The sequence below is a fragment of the Rhyacophila brunnea genome, unplaced genomic scaffold (assembly GCF_057557595.1).
Source record: "Rhyacophila brunnea isolate RB1 unplaced genomic scaffold, BYU_Rbru_1.0 scaffold_18, whole genome shotgun sequence".
Lineage (NCBI taxonomy): Eukaryota > Metazoa > Arthropoda > Insecta > Trichoptera > Rhyacophilidae > Rhyacophila > Rhyacophila brunnea.
Genome location: NW_028232837.1, coordinates 31152694 through 31171090, shown reverse-complemented (window position 1 = coordinate 31171090; position 18397 = coordinate 31152694). Strand labels below are relative to the sequence as shown.

Here is an 18397-nt window from a genome sequence, read left to right as displayed (position 1 = left end):
AATGTTTTGTTTTTTATGCTTCGATTATTTTTTAAACTGAGATGTCGATTATGATGCGAAAGCATTGTCTGCTTTATGGAAAACTGCCACTGCCCTCAAAAGTAGTAATATGTATGTGTTTGTATTCGTTCCTTCATTCGCCCTGTAAAATGTGCCGTACTTATGAAACGCATGGCCTGCCTACCGCCACGAGACGTCACTGGTTATTTCACTGTGGGTATACATGCCAAATTAATTATTACAAATCTCCAATAAATAAAATACTTTATTATATTGAGCAGTGTATTGTAACTTATTTATATTAAACAGAAACTGAAATACCAGTCACAGTTTGGCAGCGCATCAACTATTTATTTATAACTCCTTTTCCATCTTTGATCACTATAACGAGATTTTGATATTTATGAAATAAGATGATTTTAATTTCAATTGGGTCCATTGCGGATTTATGAACATTTCATGGTATATTATTTGTATCCAGACCATGGCCCCCACATCCTGATGCGGGCCACCCTACCTGTCGAAAAGGTTAAGGGCAATGCGATGCTCTAAAGCAGCGTTTCTCAAATAGTATTATGCGGAACCCAATGTTTTCGCGAAGTAAACTTAAGGGTATCTATTCCGCATATTTTCAGTGATTCTTTTGTATTTTCAAATAAATCCACTTGAATTATTAAGTTGAAAGCCCTCGGCATCATATAAAGTACTGATCGCGACCTCCATTTATGGTAGCCAATTAACATGTACCATATTGGACAAACAATCTTTATTATTAGGAAACATACTAAACATACTTATAAAAATCCTACACCTGCATCTATAGCAGTGGTTCTCATGTGAAATTTAGCTGTGGCCGCACAATTGACATTGACAGTTCTATGGAAACGTCTCGTGGACGAACCAAATTTCACTTTTGTTATGATTGAAAAAATTAAAACTAAATTTTATTTACTAAAAAAATGAATCAATTTATTTATAGACACGCCCATTTAATAAAAGACATTTGGACATTTGTGTACATATCTATTTATTTAAAAATAATGAAATGGAAATTCCTCAATACTCCTTTTTTCCAATGCGAGCCGCATGACTGCGTCAAGTTTACATCTTTCAACTGGCTTCGATATTTGTTTTTTATGAAGTGCATTAAACTGAATTATCTTTCACAGTATACAGTAGTAGGAAAAATTCGTCAATATTAATAAAGCGATTGTTGCCAATTCTTTGAATTGACTTGATTCTTGGTCAACGTATAACTTCGACCAAAAATTTTCAACCGTGGTATTATTAAAATTGTTTTTAAGTACTTGGTCATGACTCATTTCCAATAACGCATATTATTTAACGTTAGCCCAGTTAATTCAATTAAATACTGAAAATTATGTTGGTGGCCGCACATGAGAACCACTGATCTAGACACATGACACATTATAGAGATAAACATAATAATATGATGTCTAATTGAAATGCGTAAGATATCGGAAGATCGTAAGGATCGGGAAGCGCCTTTGTGAATAATAACATCTTTATTGTATGAATTTTAATTGCTTGTTGCTACCAAGCTTTGGCTAGTACATGATAATTAAATACTGTTTATCTTCTAATTACTTTTCGTTCTACAAATGTGACACATGAGTATATTGTAATTTGTAGAATTGCAGCAAATATACTCAGAAACAAAAAACAGTTTGGGCACCATGATATCGTCTTCGAGTAGATGTAATGAGCCAAAGGAACCACTGCAAACGACATGCATCTATCGGCTAACGCAGTCATAGCATTGAGTTTTCCTGAAATTTAACAAAAACTTATTTATAAATCATTCTAAAACTAAGCTAATTTCTACAAAACAGAATCATTCTGCAGTATATACGACAGTTTTTTTAATTATATGACAAGTAATTATACCTATAAGTAATGTTAATAATTTATTATAGAAAAATAAGTCTGTTTACTGGAAGCCAGGCAAGAGCAGCAGCAATTTTCATAGCCGAATTAGGCAATTTCATGAATTCACCTAACCTAACCTAACCTAACAATTAATCCAGTATATCGGCTTTTTTCAAAATTTGTTTACCGCTGGCTTCCAGTAAATCCACAAGAACCGAAAAATAATATATTATGTGATATAGAGCTATCAAAGATTAGATTAGTACATAATTTGAAAACATCTCATGCATATACCCACTAGACAAAATCTTTTAAAAAATATATACGGCACCCGACGGGACAATGGGTATATGCATGAGATGATGTTTTCATAATATATATGTTCAATATATAGGTATATAATGTTACATTCTCAAATCTTGTGAATTATTCGTTGAATAAAAAAATAGTTTATCAAAGATTAGTTATAAATCGTATAGATATGTACATATTACTACCAAAAAGTCCCAAAGCATGCCACATTTTTTCCCATAGGGAGCAGTACCGGGTAGTTAGTAATTGATTAAATTAACAATACACTTTTTAAAAATATAAATTAGTGTAATAATAACACCTAGGAAACAAGTCTGTGGGCATTCGAGACTTGGGAACCAAGATCTTCCAGAAGAACGAGGTGAAGCTCGAACTTGTCAGTAGACTGAAGAGGGGAAATGCAGAGTTCCTCGCACTGAAGAGTCTATCCAGGTCCAAGCTATTGTCCAAAAAGATAAAATTTCGGGTATACAAGGTGACGTGAGACCAATTGGTCTGTAAGGGTGTAATCCCAATGGAGAAACAACAGATGGCTCTCAAGGTATCCGAAAAGAAAATCATCCGAAGAATACGTCAACCGGTTAAAGAAAACCAAAGGTGGCGCATCCGTACGAATGAGTAGCTCTGCGAAAAATTTAAGCCCAATATAGTCAAAGGATGTAAATTGTTAATACCTCAGTCACCTCCGCTTTGCAGACGACATTGTTGTCTTCGCGGAAACTCAAAAAGAACTCCAGGGCATGATGCAAGACCTCGCAAATGAAAGCTTGAAAGTAGGTTTAAAGATTAATGTCTCAAAGACCAAAGTAATGATAAACCAATTCGCTGATCCAAAAGCGATCTTCATCAACGGCAATCATATCGAGAGGATCAACAGCTATGTCTACCTCGGATAGCAAATGTCTGTAGATGGAGGTATAGATGACGAGATTGCTCGAAAAGCCAAGCTAGCTTGGAGTGCATTCGGGCGCTTAAGTAATATCTTCAAGAGCGACCTTCTAATATGCCTGAAGCATAAAGTATTCAACCAATGTGTGCTACCAGTGCTAACGTATGCTTGCGAAACATGGACTCTCAACACACGAGAGATCCAAAAATTGAGGGTAGCGCAACGTAGCATGGAAAGGTGCATGTTGGGCATAACACGTAAGGACCGCAGAAGAAACCAATGGATAAGGAAGCAAACAAGAGTGAGAGATATGATAGAGGTCACCAAATTGATGAAATGGCGCTGGGCCGGACATATCGCACGGCGAACGGACAACCGCTGGACGAATACAGTCATTCAGTGGTACCCGAGGGGCTTGTCAGGTTTGGTGGAAGTACGTGGCAGAGAAAAGCAATGGATCGACCCCAGCTGAAAATATTGTCAAAGGCCACATTGTTAGATGCGGATGTATCTAGAGCTCTTCATAAAGTTTATGAAGGAACCCCAGTATGCACTCGGTTTCTGGGCCACCACTGCAGGAGACGGACGGATAACATCAGGAGGGATGCAGAGAGGCTGAGTGTGACTGACAAAGTAAAGATAATTCGGGATAGAGATCCTGGAGGACGGGTGAGCAATCGACCATGCACTTGAATGGTCTGTAGCGCCAGCTTAAGTAAGTTAGTAATAATAATAATATTTAACACATTTTTATCTTAGCTCAAAACAAACTGTCAAAAATGCACACCTTGCTCGTCCGCAGTGATTTGCTTATTTAGTACCGGTTTCTCAGCGATGATTGAGCCACGTCCAAGAATCCCAAGTATCGGTGCTGAAATGAATTAAATATCGTATTGTTAAGTTTACATTTTTTATTTTATATAAATGCTTTTACAGAATGAGACAACAAAACAAATGAAAACTAAGGAAAAAACATATTATTGAAAATTCCTTACCCAGGAATACGACGGAAGTACTGTTGGCCAGGATGAGAGTACTCGAGGAAGCCAGGGAAGACAGTGCACCAATTAACCCAATGGTTTCATCATTTAGTTTCATTCCATGTTTTAATAATTTTACGATTAATATCGTTCCTGAAATGTTAATATTATTAAACGATGCCTACGTAGGTATTGATACTCTCGTTATTGATGAGATCTTATAAGAACCAACCAAAAAAATGTTTGATCCAGAGCATGGACCTAATGGGTTGACCGTAAGACTAAATAAAGACCATTCCTCGTAAAAGTAGATCCATTATATTTTACTTTTCTCGTACTAACATCTCCCTATCCTGAGCCAGTCATATCAGATCAAACGGCATGGAAATTCAGCCGAACCACATCACGGATGTTGCATAACTAAGAGAATCTCGTTCTGTGTATGCTTTTGGCGCACTCTACATTTACTTGCATTATAAACTTATAGCGCCTTTACACGTGCATGGATTTACTGGCGGCAATATTGCGTATTTTAAACTATCGTGACAATAACTGTTTACACGTAAAATTGAATTTAAACCCACATTCCGTGGATGTCTCAGCACTCCAAACTTGGCTCAAATTAATCGATGTGAACCTATTTTTTTTCTCCTCAGAAAGGCGTTTCTTAGAAATAGATGAAATTAATGTTAACCACTTTCTCAACCCATAAGGTCCATGCTCTAGGTCCAACACACAGGGATTTGAACTCGAAACCCACAGCTTCATAAGTTGACACATTACCACTCGTCCAGGGAACTCATAAATAATGGGAACTGAAATATCTAACGGGTAAGGCGATAGCAGGTAACCGACTCGAGTAAGGAAGAATCCGGGTTAAATTTACACACGTGTCAAGAATGCGTTGTACGTCGAATACTGAAAAATGCTCTCGGTTTATGCATGTACGCTCATTTAATGTTGGTGTATTACACACACTATTGCACGTGTATAATGCGTGCTTCATTTTGGTAGGACACTCACACATTCAAAAACCCTGCATCAATATGCGGCGTATTGAATATAGCCTATCGGTATTATATTTATTATCTGTTCTGTGCACTCGTCCATCGCGTGGGCGGCTTACTAATTATAATAATTAATATTGCTTATATTTATGATTTGTCAATTTTTCTCACCTGTTAATTGCGAAATACCTCTAAAAGCAGTGAAGTATCCATATTCTATCTCTGTCCAGTTTAATCGAAACCTCAAATACATGTATAAAATTATCATCTCGGCTAGAAAAAAATGAAAATAAACAATAATTCACTTCTATTGTTTTAAGTTCCTAGGTAAATTTTGTTATGAACATAATAAAATACAATGTAACAGATGAAGCGCCTAGTTTCAAAACCCCCTAAAACGATTTTAGATAGTTTTGAGAAAAACTCATCTGTGAACTTTAAGTATTTATTATTTAATTTGTACATTCTAAAGAGTATTTTGGCTTATCTATTTTAAGGGTATTTGAAAACCACACCCAACCATTTCAGCGGGTTTTAAAATTTTCCCTAATTTTTGATCATACGTATTGACGGTTTTTTAAAGTTCAATCTTTGGTCATCATATAGGTAACAAAAATATCCGTATAAATACATATCTAATACAAAATTTTTCAAAAACCGTTTTAGGGAGATTTGAAACTAGGCATTTCATATTTTTTTAATACACATGACTTAACATCGATCAGGTAAGGTTTTGTAAACTCAAAAACATAACATAGTTTATCGGTCGGGTGAGGTTAGAACGTGAACCATCATTATTAAAATCGTTTAAAAACTTGACAGAAGAATGAAACCACATACAGTTGAATATCTTACTGCCGTATTCATACACTTTTGAACAGCATTCAACGCAGTAACCGGTTTATCGGCCAAATAAGAAAACTATAAAAAATGCATACGTCACGAAGATGCGTACAGGAATGCGCACCAAACTTAAAATGGCGGCGATCTCCGCGAGCTGTCAGTGTCACTTTAATATACGTCTAAAACGAGTTCATCACAACAAGCGTTTAGTAAGAGACTTGAAACAAGCCGTTGTGCTATAATCGGATTCATGATGATGCCAAATGCTTGTAAAATGTATACAGATCGTGGATCGATGGAGATGTATGTAATATTGTCAATGAGTCTGCGAAGCTGTATTGCCATATTATGGAAATATTTACTAGGTATACTTTATCATTTTGTGCATTACGAAGTATAAAATAAATATGATTTTATAACAAATAAATTATTTAAAGTTCATGATAATTATTCATTTATAATTATTAAATTTATATGATACCGTTCGCACATTTTTACACCTATTCACAATTTCAAAATTCGGGAAATTTTAATTTAAAAGTTGGTAACATTAGCCACGGCATGACGCGTATTACGTCAGCGACGTGACGTCATTATTCGACAGATTCAAATTAGGTTTATGCATGCAAATTTGTAGTAAATAGCTTGAATGCAGTTTGCTGTTACATGCATACGCCAGTTAGACTACAATAATTATTTTTATAACAACCTAATATGTTATTACAAGCTGGAAAGCTCTTCCAAGGATGTGTGACAATAATCAAAATATAACCACTCAAATAAATGCCCTCTTCACCATGCAATATATTTGTGCAACTAATTTTACATTGCGTAATGATTTTTTTATTTGATTAACATTGCAAAACTATTGTTATTGGTTTTGTAAATCTGTCATAAAGTTTATAGTGTACCGAGGTGAGGAGGATTAAACGAATGCATGTCCACCAGTTATCAAGTTGGGTAAATCGATTTCAAATTTAAAAATGAGACTGTAAATTTAACGTGTCTTGCCTGTTCTTCAAGCCAACCGAATTCCGGCATCATGTAAGGACGCTAAATATCATCCGATGGGTGTATACGGCGGAGGTATGGAATACTGATATGGCCCTGGAAGATGCATGAAGACAGATATTGAATTCTGTTTTACGCATATATAATATCGTCTCTGTTCTGGCAGAACACACTAACTGGAGAATCCTAGTTTTGAGTAATCTGACTTTGAAGTTGTTAAAATGTTTAAAATAATGGTCTATCATGTGAGTTTATTAAGTAATCGTAAAAAGGATGACTTTAAAATAAAGACTTTTTATTTATTAAGAAGGTTTCCAGACGGAAAAGTTTGAAATAAGGAACATTTTGGTACTAACTCCATTTGTCATTTTTTCGAATTAGTGTTTTCTGCCAGAACAGTGACGATATTATGTATATATATTGTGATGTGAAAACTACACCTAATTAATTTTAAATTATGTCACTTGTACTCGTTTAATCCTCAGTACCTTTTATCATATAAGTATGGTAAAATTGTAATAAAGTGAAGTAGATATATGTGCATTCTTTGCTCTACTGCATTAATATAAGATATAATAATTATACTAGGTAGAAAGCTCATCCAAGGATGTATAAAAATATCGAAGTAAATTCTTATTAATTATTAGGAATTTTATACTGGAACCTATAATTTTAAATTTAGAAACGTGCCTCATGGGAAATAGCTGAAAAAGATTGCTTAAAGCTCCCTAAAAAGATGGTACCTAACAACATTATTTCAATTTCAATTTTCAATTTCAATTTTGTTTACCACCGCCTATGTAAATACCTTGCGTAACTAAACTTATTATTTTGACAATAAATATGTTACGAAGTCACCCCAATGTCCAGAACGTCTTTTAAAACCTTCCAATAAATCTTTTTCGTGCTTTGCAAAATATTCCCCATTATTTATTTTAAGGAACCACCGCAATAATGATCAGGAGGTTGCTGCCAAAAGTTGGTAAGTCAATAATTTATATAATTAGAGTTAACAGTGGATTATGTGAAATATGTCTATATATAATTATGTATGCTAAAAAAACAAGGCCATCCGATATATACAACATGTAATTAAAACACAAATAAATTAGCATTAGTTATGCCGGATTTTAGAGGGTACCTATGTCAAACTTTTAAATTGCAAAGACTTAACAATTTTTGTCAGTAATAATATGCACGTATGATTTAATTAACAAAGTGAGTTTAGTTTAGTGTTTTGTTAATCTGTCATCGACTTTAATATTATGTTTTTGACATTAGATCTGCGTAGACACCCCTGTGCATTTCAGGATTCATTTTTTGACACGACGTGTTAAATTATAATATAGGTACAAAATACCAAGGGTATGTAGGGCCTTACTTGCAAATGTGAATGTGGTGGTACAAGGCAATAATACCATAAGCATAACATTTTTCCTCCTGGGTCCCTCTCTCTTTTTAAAAAAACATTTCACAGCTTGTATGGGAAGAGTCAAATTGAAGGGCGATGGAATATTTCTGGTCGGATTCAAATCTTTCACTTTCCATATAGCGTAACAGAACGAGAACGACTGAAAAAACAGTAATAAATTAGGTATGTAAGTATATTTCGACATTTCCCATGTAAAAAATCTGAATAATATATATATTGATTGTGAAAGCTGTTTTCTCATGACTGGTCAATGCACTCCCTAGAGTTGTAGACATTTTTATGAAATATTTATTTTGTTTTTAAAAATCTATTTTATTGTTTAATTTGTATTTTTCTTGTAACATTGTTGTTTTTTCATTTTATTTCTTTTGCCATAAAACTGTTTTTTGCTTTGTTTTCTCTCTACTAAGTTGATTTTTCTGTACTTTTTATTCTAAATGACATGTTGTTAACGTCTTGAATTAATAATTTGTTATGTGCTCAATGTGTCATTTTTAAATAAATAAAATAAACAAATATTTAAGTATGTGATTTTCTCACAGCCTGGGTTTTGTAATTGTTTCAATTATATTACTAAATACACTACCGTCATTATGCCTCTATGCCTGTTATAGTGTTAAAAAGAATATTATATTATGTATAAAGATATGAACGCCAAATTTACAATGTTTATTTTTAAGTTATTCATAAGTGACATGTGCAATAATTTTATCAGATAGAAATTTGAAAAATTAATTTTATTGGTTCCTTTATATACTTTTCATTATCTCCCCAATGCTGACTATATTCAAGCCGTGGTACTGAATTGCGAATTACGATGGTAGTACTGGTTTTTTTTTTAAATAACCATGGCATTGCTTTTTTGTACAAGGTTAGTGGTACTTATTGATTATCTTCGAATACAATACGGGGTAACCTATTCGCGATAAATTAATGAAGATTTTCGATTGTTTATTTCGTTCAAATTACTTATTATCATTAATTTTATTATTTCAATAAGCAACACTCATAATTTTCTACGAACAGTTTACCATATTGCATTAGGAGTTTGAGGAATAACTTCACTACATTATAATGAGTGTAAAATGCATTTTATTTTCATTTTTTACCTCTAAAACCGCAGATATTCCAAAGACCCCTACAAATCCGGTACTTCCAAGGAGAAATGGAGCTGAAAGTGCACCAATAATGGATGCGGCTGAAATGCTGGCACTATTTGTCCCAATCAATGTTGTCATACATCTACCAGTTTTAAAGGAAATCTAAAAACATAGGCACCTGCACAATATTCAGACAATAATAATTACAAGATAAAAAGAACTTTATATATAGGTACAACGTTTTTAAATTTTCTGTTGAATCATATATACTTGACTTGCTAGCTTAAACGATCAAAAAAATTTGTAAGTACTTGATAGAAATAATACTGAAATGTCATTTTGATTTCCATAGTAACGCACGTATATATTAATAATTTAGTTCCTAGGACCCCAGACTCCTAGCAACCAACAATAGTGGATTGGATTACGGATTTCTTCCGAAATAACTTTTCATACAAAACAGAATTAACTGAAAATGAATTCAATTCTACTAAAGATGGCTAAAAATGCATTGGCATCGTGTTCTGTTATATTCTAAAAGTTTCAAATGTCTAGCTAGTCGGGAAGTTAGTTAAAAATCGATTGCAAGATTTGTACTGGATAAACAACCACCGGACAAATAATAATACGACCTAATAAAAACGTTGTAAAAATAAAATAAAATAGCATGTCATTAATTCTGGATATTACGGGATACTATTTTACCGACAGTTCTATGTGTGACACCTTTTGTTTTTATGTTAAATTTTAAATATACCTTATATTATGTGATTTAAGTATATGGTGCTATAAAAAGCCGATATAATTTTACCAGTACCTACTTAATACTAGAAATATAAGCCTAATCGATGGTGATATCACTGATTTGAATCAGTACCTACAATCAGGATACATGAATCGCTTTTTTTAAACTCACCTTTATTGATACAAGATCGTATCTTTGTTGTGAGTTGTGAGAGCTGTAAAAACATCGTACAAATTTGCCGTTTGATATAAAATATAGATTAAAAGAAATAAACATGTCTTGGGAAAGTCATGCTCATTTAGATAAAATAGCGACTGATAGCACACGTTGCCAGGGAAGCATCTAGGACGATTTGGTGCCGCTGACTTGACCCCATCCAGCGTTGCCAATTTAGCGTTTTCTTGCCAGATCTGGCAATTTCAATAGAAATCTAACTTGCAAAATATGCATCTGGCTTGTAGCGTTTTTACTAGCATCTTTTGATGCCTCCGACAGCTTTAAATGTGTTGAAAATACGCTAGATATTTAGTTTATTTATTTACATACGCATCAAATTTCTGACTATCAGTCACCTAGGTAGGTTGGTGCCTATTTTAGAAGCTTCAGAAATAAAACGATATAATTTAACACTTCAAACAATATGAGTATTCATGGCCTTATAGTGGAATGGTATAATATAATTTAATTTGTGCTTATTTAGTTTGATGATTATCGGAATGGCATGAAACGAAACTTGAACGCTGTTGACACACTCAGTGGCGCACCCAGTATTTAATATTGGGGGGTAAATAAATCAGTATGATTATAAATATAAATCAGTCCCATAGGCTCTTTTTCTTCTTCATATAATTATTTTTACATATTTTCACAATACACGGCGGTATATTTGTACAGTTTCTCATAGTTTTTATTAAATTGGAGGCATAACGGCGGTAACCGTTGAGCGTGTCATCAGCGACTGGCGGATTGGAAGTGACTAACAGCAACCATGCTGGACATGTGCGCCTAGTATGCTAAAACATTACTCAAATATTATCGGCTGTGCTACCCGCTTGAACTAGAGAGCTACAATATTAATGCCGAATTCCACTGAAAACAAACATTCTTTGACTTACACCACCAACGACTAGTGGGTGTAGTCGTTCTTTTCTTACTTTAATAATGGAGCTGTCAAGTATCGACACATAATAATCAGAAAATATATTGCACAATTATATAATCTAAAATGTTCATGAATTTTTTTACTATAAAAGCTAATTTATGATGTGTGTTTATCTCACTTATCTGGTCAACCCGACACGCCGGGCCCCCCACAGCTCGGGCTCCCAGGCTAGAGCCCTGTCAGCCCTCCCCAGCCATGACCTACACTACTCCGGAATTCGGGTGGACACCGAGATTTTTTTGACAGTTCCATTAAGGATTGGGTTTCTAAAAAAACCCGACATTAGTGTTTCGAAATTTTTGTGTTAGAAATTAAAATCATTTTTTCGTCGTGTTCTTATTTGTCTAAGCCCAAGGTATAGTTTATTGGCTTTCAATTTCAATGTTTAAAATCATTCTGATAATTTTCATGTTTGGGGGGTGCCAGGGCCCCTTGCCTCCCCCTGGGTGCGCCACTGGAAACACTATAGGCATTTGTTGTCAATTTTGAAATATTATATTTCTGTTAACATGTGTGGTTTTTACATGACGTATAGACATTTTTTCGATTCTTGCACTTTTTTGATATGCGAAAGGAAAGGTATTGACTTTGTTCTTGTTAGAATAAGTAAAATCACTTCCAATTTTATTTTTACCACAGTTAGCAACACTAACCCCATCTAGACGCAAGGACAACGACAACATAATGTTATACCTATATCTTTATATTTAAAATACTAATTTAATAAAGGTATCGTGAATTATACTTCCTAGCTATTTGCTGTTTCGAATCGTAACGTTATCATAATTCTTCATGAATTACATTCACCTTTATCGGCGCCGCGTTGGCCATCGTCCGGTTGAACATGTCGTCAAGATGACAGCGTCAAATCATCCCATAAATAGATCCAATTCATTTGGTTGTCAATTAGATTAGTTAGCGATATCCATGGTAATACTCCACGTATGATTAATTTGATGATAACTTAACCCAGCGCTCGAAATGGAATATTTTACGAATCGGAGCGCTCAATATTTTATGAAAATGTTAACATAGTTATCTAATTGCTTGTGTATTTTATAAAAAATAGTGTGTTATGTCATGTCCACATTGGCATCAAGTTGCTGGCAACCTCATCAAATTTCGATTAAAATAATTTTTAGTCAAACAAATTTTGATAATTATCGTGAAATTTAATGAGGTTACCAGTGTGGACAAACTTTCCGATTTTTACATTAAATGGCAAATCTAGATCACTGTCAATTTAATATGTCCACGAGACGGAGCAATAATTTTGGAGATTTTACGAACCGGAGCAGGGCTCCGGTGCGTTCCGGTCCATTTCGATCTCTGACTTAACCTAACCTAACATTTGGGTATATAACACATAACAAAATATTAAATCTCTTCACTTACATCACCGAGGTAATTGAAAGTGGCCATCATTAACATAGCGTTGCTTCCACCAATTGCAAATGGCATTATCTCCAAATATATCGCCCATGGTACAGATGCCTTAGGGAAAGCTTGAAGTATTAGTAGAGATAGAGAAGTAACAATCATCCCAGCTATTGAGAATAGGATCACAGGTTTCCTTCTTCCACTTGAATCGCTCCAGGGGCCTAAGAACATGATCATCACCACGGTTATGGCTCCTCCGATCAGGTTGGCTGTATGTGATATTGACGACACAATTTGCTGGCTCTGCATCTTAAATAATAAAAAAATGCAGAGCTTATTTCAATGGATTGAAGAGTTTTACTGAACTAAGACTACAATTTACATAAAATATGTTGTTGGTTAATTTAAAAAAAACAATTAATCCATGCCAAAACCATACCATAATAGTTTTGGTATGTTTTGGGCGATACGACCAAATTGTGGACACTTTTTTATTCATACTTATTGGTTTTCGTTGGATTAAGAATACATATTACACAATATATTGTGTATTGTCTGTTAATTTTTTTAAATTCAATAAGCCCTGCGTAAACCACACTATAATAGATAACAATAGTATCAAGGCTCGAAATGGATAGGAGCGCACCCGAGAGCCGTTCCGGGTCGTAAAATCGGCAACATTATCGTTCAGTTTCATGGAAAAAATAATTTTACCGTTTGAGTTAGAATGGCCATTTAACAAAAAATCAAACCCATTTATTTTTATAAAACACAAATAAAATTTGTTAAAAATGTATTTAAATATTACGTGTCAATGAACATGATAAATAATCTCTTAGTATTGTGTTTATACCGTTGTTGTTGGCTATATACCATGAGCTGTTAAAACCTCTCGTATGTCGATTTGTATAAAAATGTATTTTTTTTGCATTTACATTACAACGCATAGTTTAGTACATCCTCAATGTTATAGAAACCTTTTATATAACATATCGATACCCAACTTATATACGCGTCCCGAAACATGTACGTATACAGTTCTACGTATCACACTTCACCGTCAAATGTTGTATCGGAAATATATGGCCGTATATCAAAGACGGTCCAATTTCTTTTGGTAGTAGTATATATAAAATTCATCTATAAATAAAACACGGTTCTTGTCGGTTTACACTTTACAGGAAGCCAGCAGCAAACAGATTTTGAAAATAGCCGATACACTGGATTATTTGTTAGGTTAGGTTAGGTTTTCATCCTTGAATTCGTGATTTTCTCCAAAATCAGTTGTGAAAATTAAATTTATGTTCATATAGAATGTAATACAATTGGAGACCGTATAGTATACGGTCATCTCTTTCCGATAAGAAAGCTCACGGCAAACTGTGCCACGGTGAAATGTTTTACATACAATTTACATGTAACCAAATATTATTGTTTTAAGTAGGTGGCTATTTCTTGAGATTTTCCATTCATATATCGACTGGCATATTGGTTGTTATAAAATTGCGACTAATGACTAATCTAATACAATATTTATATCACGGTCTACTTACTTCAATCAAGTGTTTTACAGTACCATTGGAGTGGAGACAGACATCTTCAGAGTATCCCATATCCACCATGCAAGCTCTTTGGATAAACTGGTTCTGGAACGCGCTGAAACCCATCGTCAGAGAAGCTATGGCTCCGAACCAGAGTGGCTCCATGGTAACTCTGGACCAACATGATGTGTATTCTTCATCATCTTCTTCAATTGGTTCGCTGGAAATAAGGAAATACATATAATTATATTCTTCAACCACTCGCCTGGATACTAAACTGCATTACCAGTTCATATCTTGCAAAATTTCCTCAATGTAGCGCTGTCTCACTACATTGAAGTAATTGACCCCGCCAAACCACACCCGCCCTGCACCACAGCTGGTCTTAATCGGGCGTATTACGTTTGGTGTGAAGCATCGATTTTTTGAAATTAAACTTCTTTTGGGGCGTTTGGTAGAGTGAAATTGAGAACTGCGCAGTAACACCGTTACGAAAGTGCGCGACAGTATGAAGTTAGCTGCGAATCAGTCAGATGTATACAAACGCAAGAAGTGAAAAGATCTTCACGTTGGCAGTATGACGCCGCAAATTTTCTAAATGCAATAAAATTGGCCTTTGTTGCAACCAGGTCGGACGTTCCGATGTTGCCCAACAGCTGGTTGAACCGACTTGAGTAGCTTTTCCCTTTCCGTACACATTTTACGACATTCCTAGAGGATGTGGTTTGCATCATGTATTTCTCTGCCGGTAACCGGACAAAACAGAACATGTCAAAACAGAACATGACAAAACAGAACAGTTACAAAACAGAACAGCCAGGGGAAAAATGAAACATTAATTTTTATGTAATCTATTTAGGTTAGGTTAGGTCATTATTTCGTTGTACCTAGTCACCCAATCATTTTGAACATATTATATTGATTAAGATGAGATATCCTAAACTTGCCGCAAAGTCCCGTTTATTTGAGGCTTTCTAGCGATTATGCAGAAAATAGGTATATAATTTGATTTATTATGGCGTATTGAAAATTTGTGCTATTAAAAATCTATCAACACAATAGATATAGGACAATTTTAATATTAAATTTATATTTTTCCTGAAAGGTCATAGATATATTTATCGTTGTTCTGTTTTTTCACTGTTGTTTTCAGGATGTTTCCCTTATTTTTTTCAGTCTTCCGTCGTACTTCGCTGTCTCACTTCGTTATTGTTATTGTTATTATTATGATGGTTTGATTGGAGAAAACCTCCTATATACACTCTCTCCTACCCAATTTTATAATTATAATAAAGCAAAACTCGAATTTAATTCTGTTAAACATTCTATTGTTAAAAATATTTTTATTCGTTGAATAATTCACAAGATATAAGAATGTAATATTCCTTAATTCCGGCGGCTCTCGTGGTGCAGACACAATATTTGTGTGTTTTTCTCAAAGCCTGGGTATTTGTGATCAACCACCTTGTTCGAAAAAGCAAGGACATGGTTTTTATTAATTCTAAAAAAAAAAATATTGGCCCGCCTGTACCAAAAATATTTTTCTAATAATATGTACGTTTAGGTATGAGGTGTTCTGAATTATGTAGGAAAATTTGTGTTTATTAACAAGCATATTATGATACATTAATTACACTGTGTTTTTTTAAAATCTGTGACACACAAACTACCCTTACGTAAGAAAATTGCCTAAAAGTATAAGGCTGAATCAGAAATATGACTTTTTTATCGATCAGCGTTCATTCGTTAATTTATTTGTAAGAATTAAAAAAAAATAATATCTATATTTTTTAAATTGTGAATATAATGATTACTGATTACGTAGATTAAATTAACGAATTGACAATTAATTCGAAATAAATATTTTTGCATTCTTGCTGATTTATCGATGAGAAATTACCCCGGAATACTCTAATTATTCAGTAGCTGATCATCCAACAGTTGCAGGGGGTCCCTGATTGAAAAAAGAAATGACAGACAGGGAGCTTAAAGTCAGCCTGATTATCTGAAGTGTCAGTGTTTATCTGCCACTCTAATCGCTGCTGTATTTATTGCACATGTCGCTTTTTTGAAAGTCTTTTTATAAGGTCTTCGATAGATTGTATCTGTATAGACGTATCTTCAAAATTATTAACGTGACGACACATATTGACATGTTCCAATGGAAGGGAAAGGACGCTATAGTACCTATTAAAAACAATATCTCTGATATAAAAATATAACTCATTATCCATATAAATTAAACGTAACATAGGAATACGAAGCATTGTGTGGCATTAGAACCTCAGTAATTGAACTATTCAGGGTATCAGACCGTCACTATAGGATTGGTTTGTCGAATATCCGTTTTTGTCGAAATCGACCTTTGAATGCAGAGTGATTTTTTGTATCTAAATGGACCAGAACCATCCTTTTCTTTAAATTGTTTTGTAATGAAAACAGCATTCATTTGCTGTAAAAATAACAATTTAAATACCTTCATGTATTTAAATATAGGATAATCAAATTTGTTTATCGTCTCCTGAACATTTGACATTTGGTCTATTCGACAAACCAATCTAACAACGTTAAAGGTTAAAGTAATGATCGTCCTGATAGAGGTGAGGGTATCACAAGAAAAAGAATAAGATATTCAAGTGAATACTTCCGGATTAGAAAATTTACATAGAAAAACTGTTTTTTACTTGTGTAATTTATTTAAAAAAATGAAACAGTTTTGACAGCTGATTTCTAAACATCGTTCAAACAAACACAATTAAGTATTTCATCAAAATCTCTACTAAAAACAAGTGTACTTCTAATATTTTTTAAGGGTGTGGTACTTTTAAATTGCACTAACCTTACAACTGCACAATTCAATATAGATTTTCCTTCTAGGGTATTTTCATCCTCCATTTTCCTTTAGGTTATCAACAAAAAAAAATCTTATTACTTCTGGCAAATCTTTAGTGGACCGCTAAACTTCGTGAAAATATTTTGGTAAACGTGACTTTTTATCAGATAATATTTTGTTATCTCATGTCAACCAAACATAATTTGAGTTTGTAAAGGTCAGGAATTCCCAACAGCGTGCGCCTGCACCAAAATGTTGACAAAAATGATGATTTTTATTTTAAATACAAAAGTCTTAATTTCGTGTAATTACAAATGTTCGGAATTCGTTAAAATATAGTATAATAGGTATATTGATGTTTAATAACTTGGGCAAATTACCTAGAGCAGTCGAGGTGATATCAACTCGCTAATTTCAGCGCGATACATTATACTCGCGGTGGGTACTTTTGAATAAAAGCGCTGGAACGGGATAATAAAGTTAATACTTACATACAAAAAAACTTTATATTACTTTTTTATAATTTTTCAGAAAACTATATACTTAGTTAAATGTAGTAAAAATCGGTGCGGTAAATGAGAAAACGAACTTCCTTAGAAAGTCAACTTATTTCCCTTCCAAATCTTCTAAATTTCAATAAAAACACATGTTTTCTTCTTGAGTTTCTGTTTTATACAGTAATAAAAATGGCCTGTGGCACAATTTTTTCACTTTTTATTAACCTTCACGAACCAATGTTTGTTTGATCTAAAAATAAACAAGTTGTAATCAACGCTTGAAATAGAAAAATTTAAGAACCGGAGCGCTCGATAATTTTACGAAACTATTAATATATTATTTTTCTAATTTTATGTGTATTTTATAAAAATAAGTGTCTTCAATTTTTCAGATGGTCAAATGTTTTTTCCACGAGACGGAGCAAAAATTTTGGGGATTTTTTGAACCAGGACGGTGCTTCGGTGTGCTCCGGTACATTTTGAGCCCTGGTTGTAATTCGTAAATAAATATTGTTTCCACTCTCTAAAATTAGTTGCATCGCGAAAATATGACGTGTCAACTAGGGGTGGAAAAACTGGTCGATTTTGAAGACTAAGTTTACCTACTACAAGTATAAAAAAATACTTAGTATCGAAACTTGTTCCAAAATACTAACTAGTATTTTGAAGAATCGCTAAAAATACACTGACCCGATTCCATTGGCTTTTCGAAATGTCCCATTTATTATAAAATTTGTAACACATTTTTAATTTATGAGTTATTTTTTGTTAGGTG

The 18397-nt window shown here is 33.8% G+C and overlaps 1 protein-coding gene across 1 annotated transcript; it reads right to left on the bottom strand.

Annotated features, from left to right (window-relative positions):
- Nucleotides 1-248: 248 nt before the first annotated feature.
- On the bottom strand, nucleotides 249-17228 carry LOC147073430 (putative peptidoglycan muropeptide transporter SLC46). The gene is made up of 9 exons (XM_085945535.1): nucleotides 17132-17228; nucleotides 14305-14512; nucleotides 12767-13060; nucleotides 9474-9626; nucleotides 8314-8503; nucleotides 5250-5351; nucleotides 4087-4224; nucleotides 3879-3962; nucleotides 249-1790 (listed from the first exon to the last, which is right to left on the bottom strand). Exons 1-9 carry the CDS (start codon nucleotides 17185-17187, stop codon nucleotides 1594-1596), a joined length of 1422 nt encoding a protein of 473 aa, XP_085801661.1. The 5' UTR covers nucleotides 17188-17228; the 3' UTR covers nucleotides 249-1593.
- Nucleotides 17229-18397: the final 1169 nt, after the last annotated feature.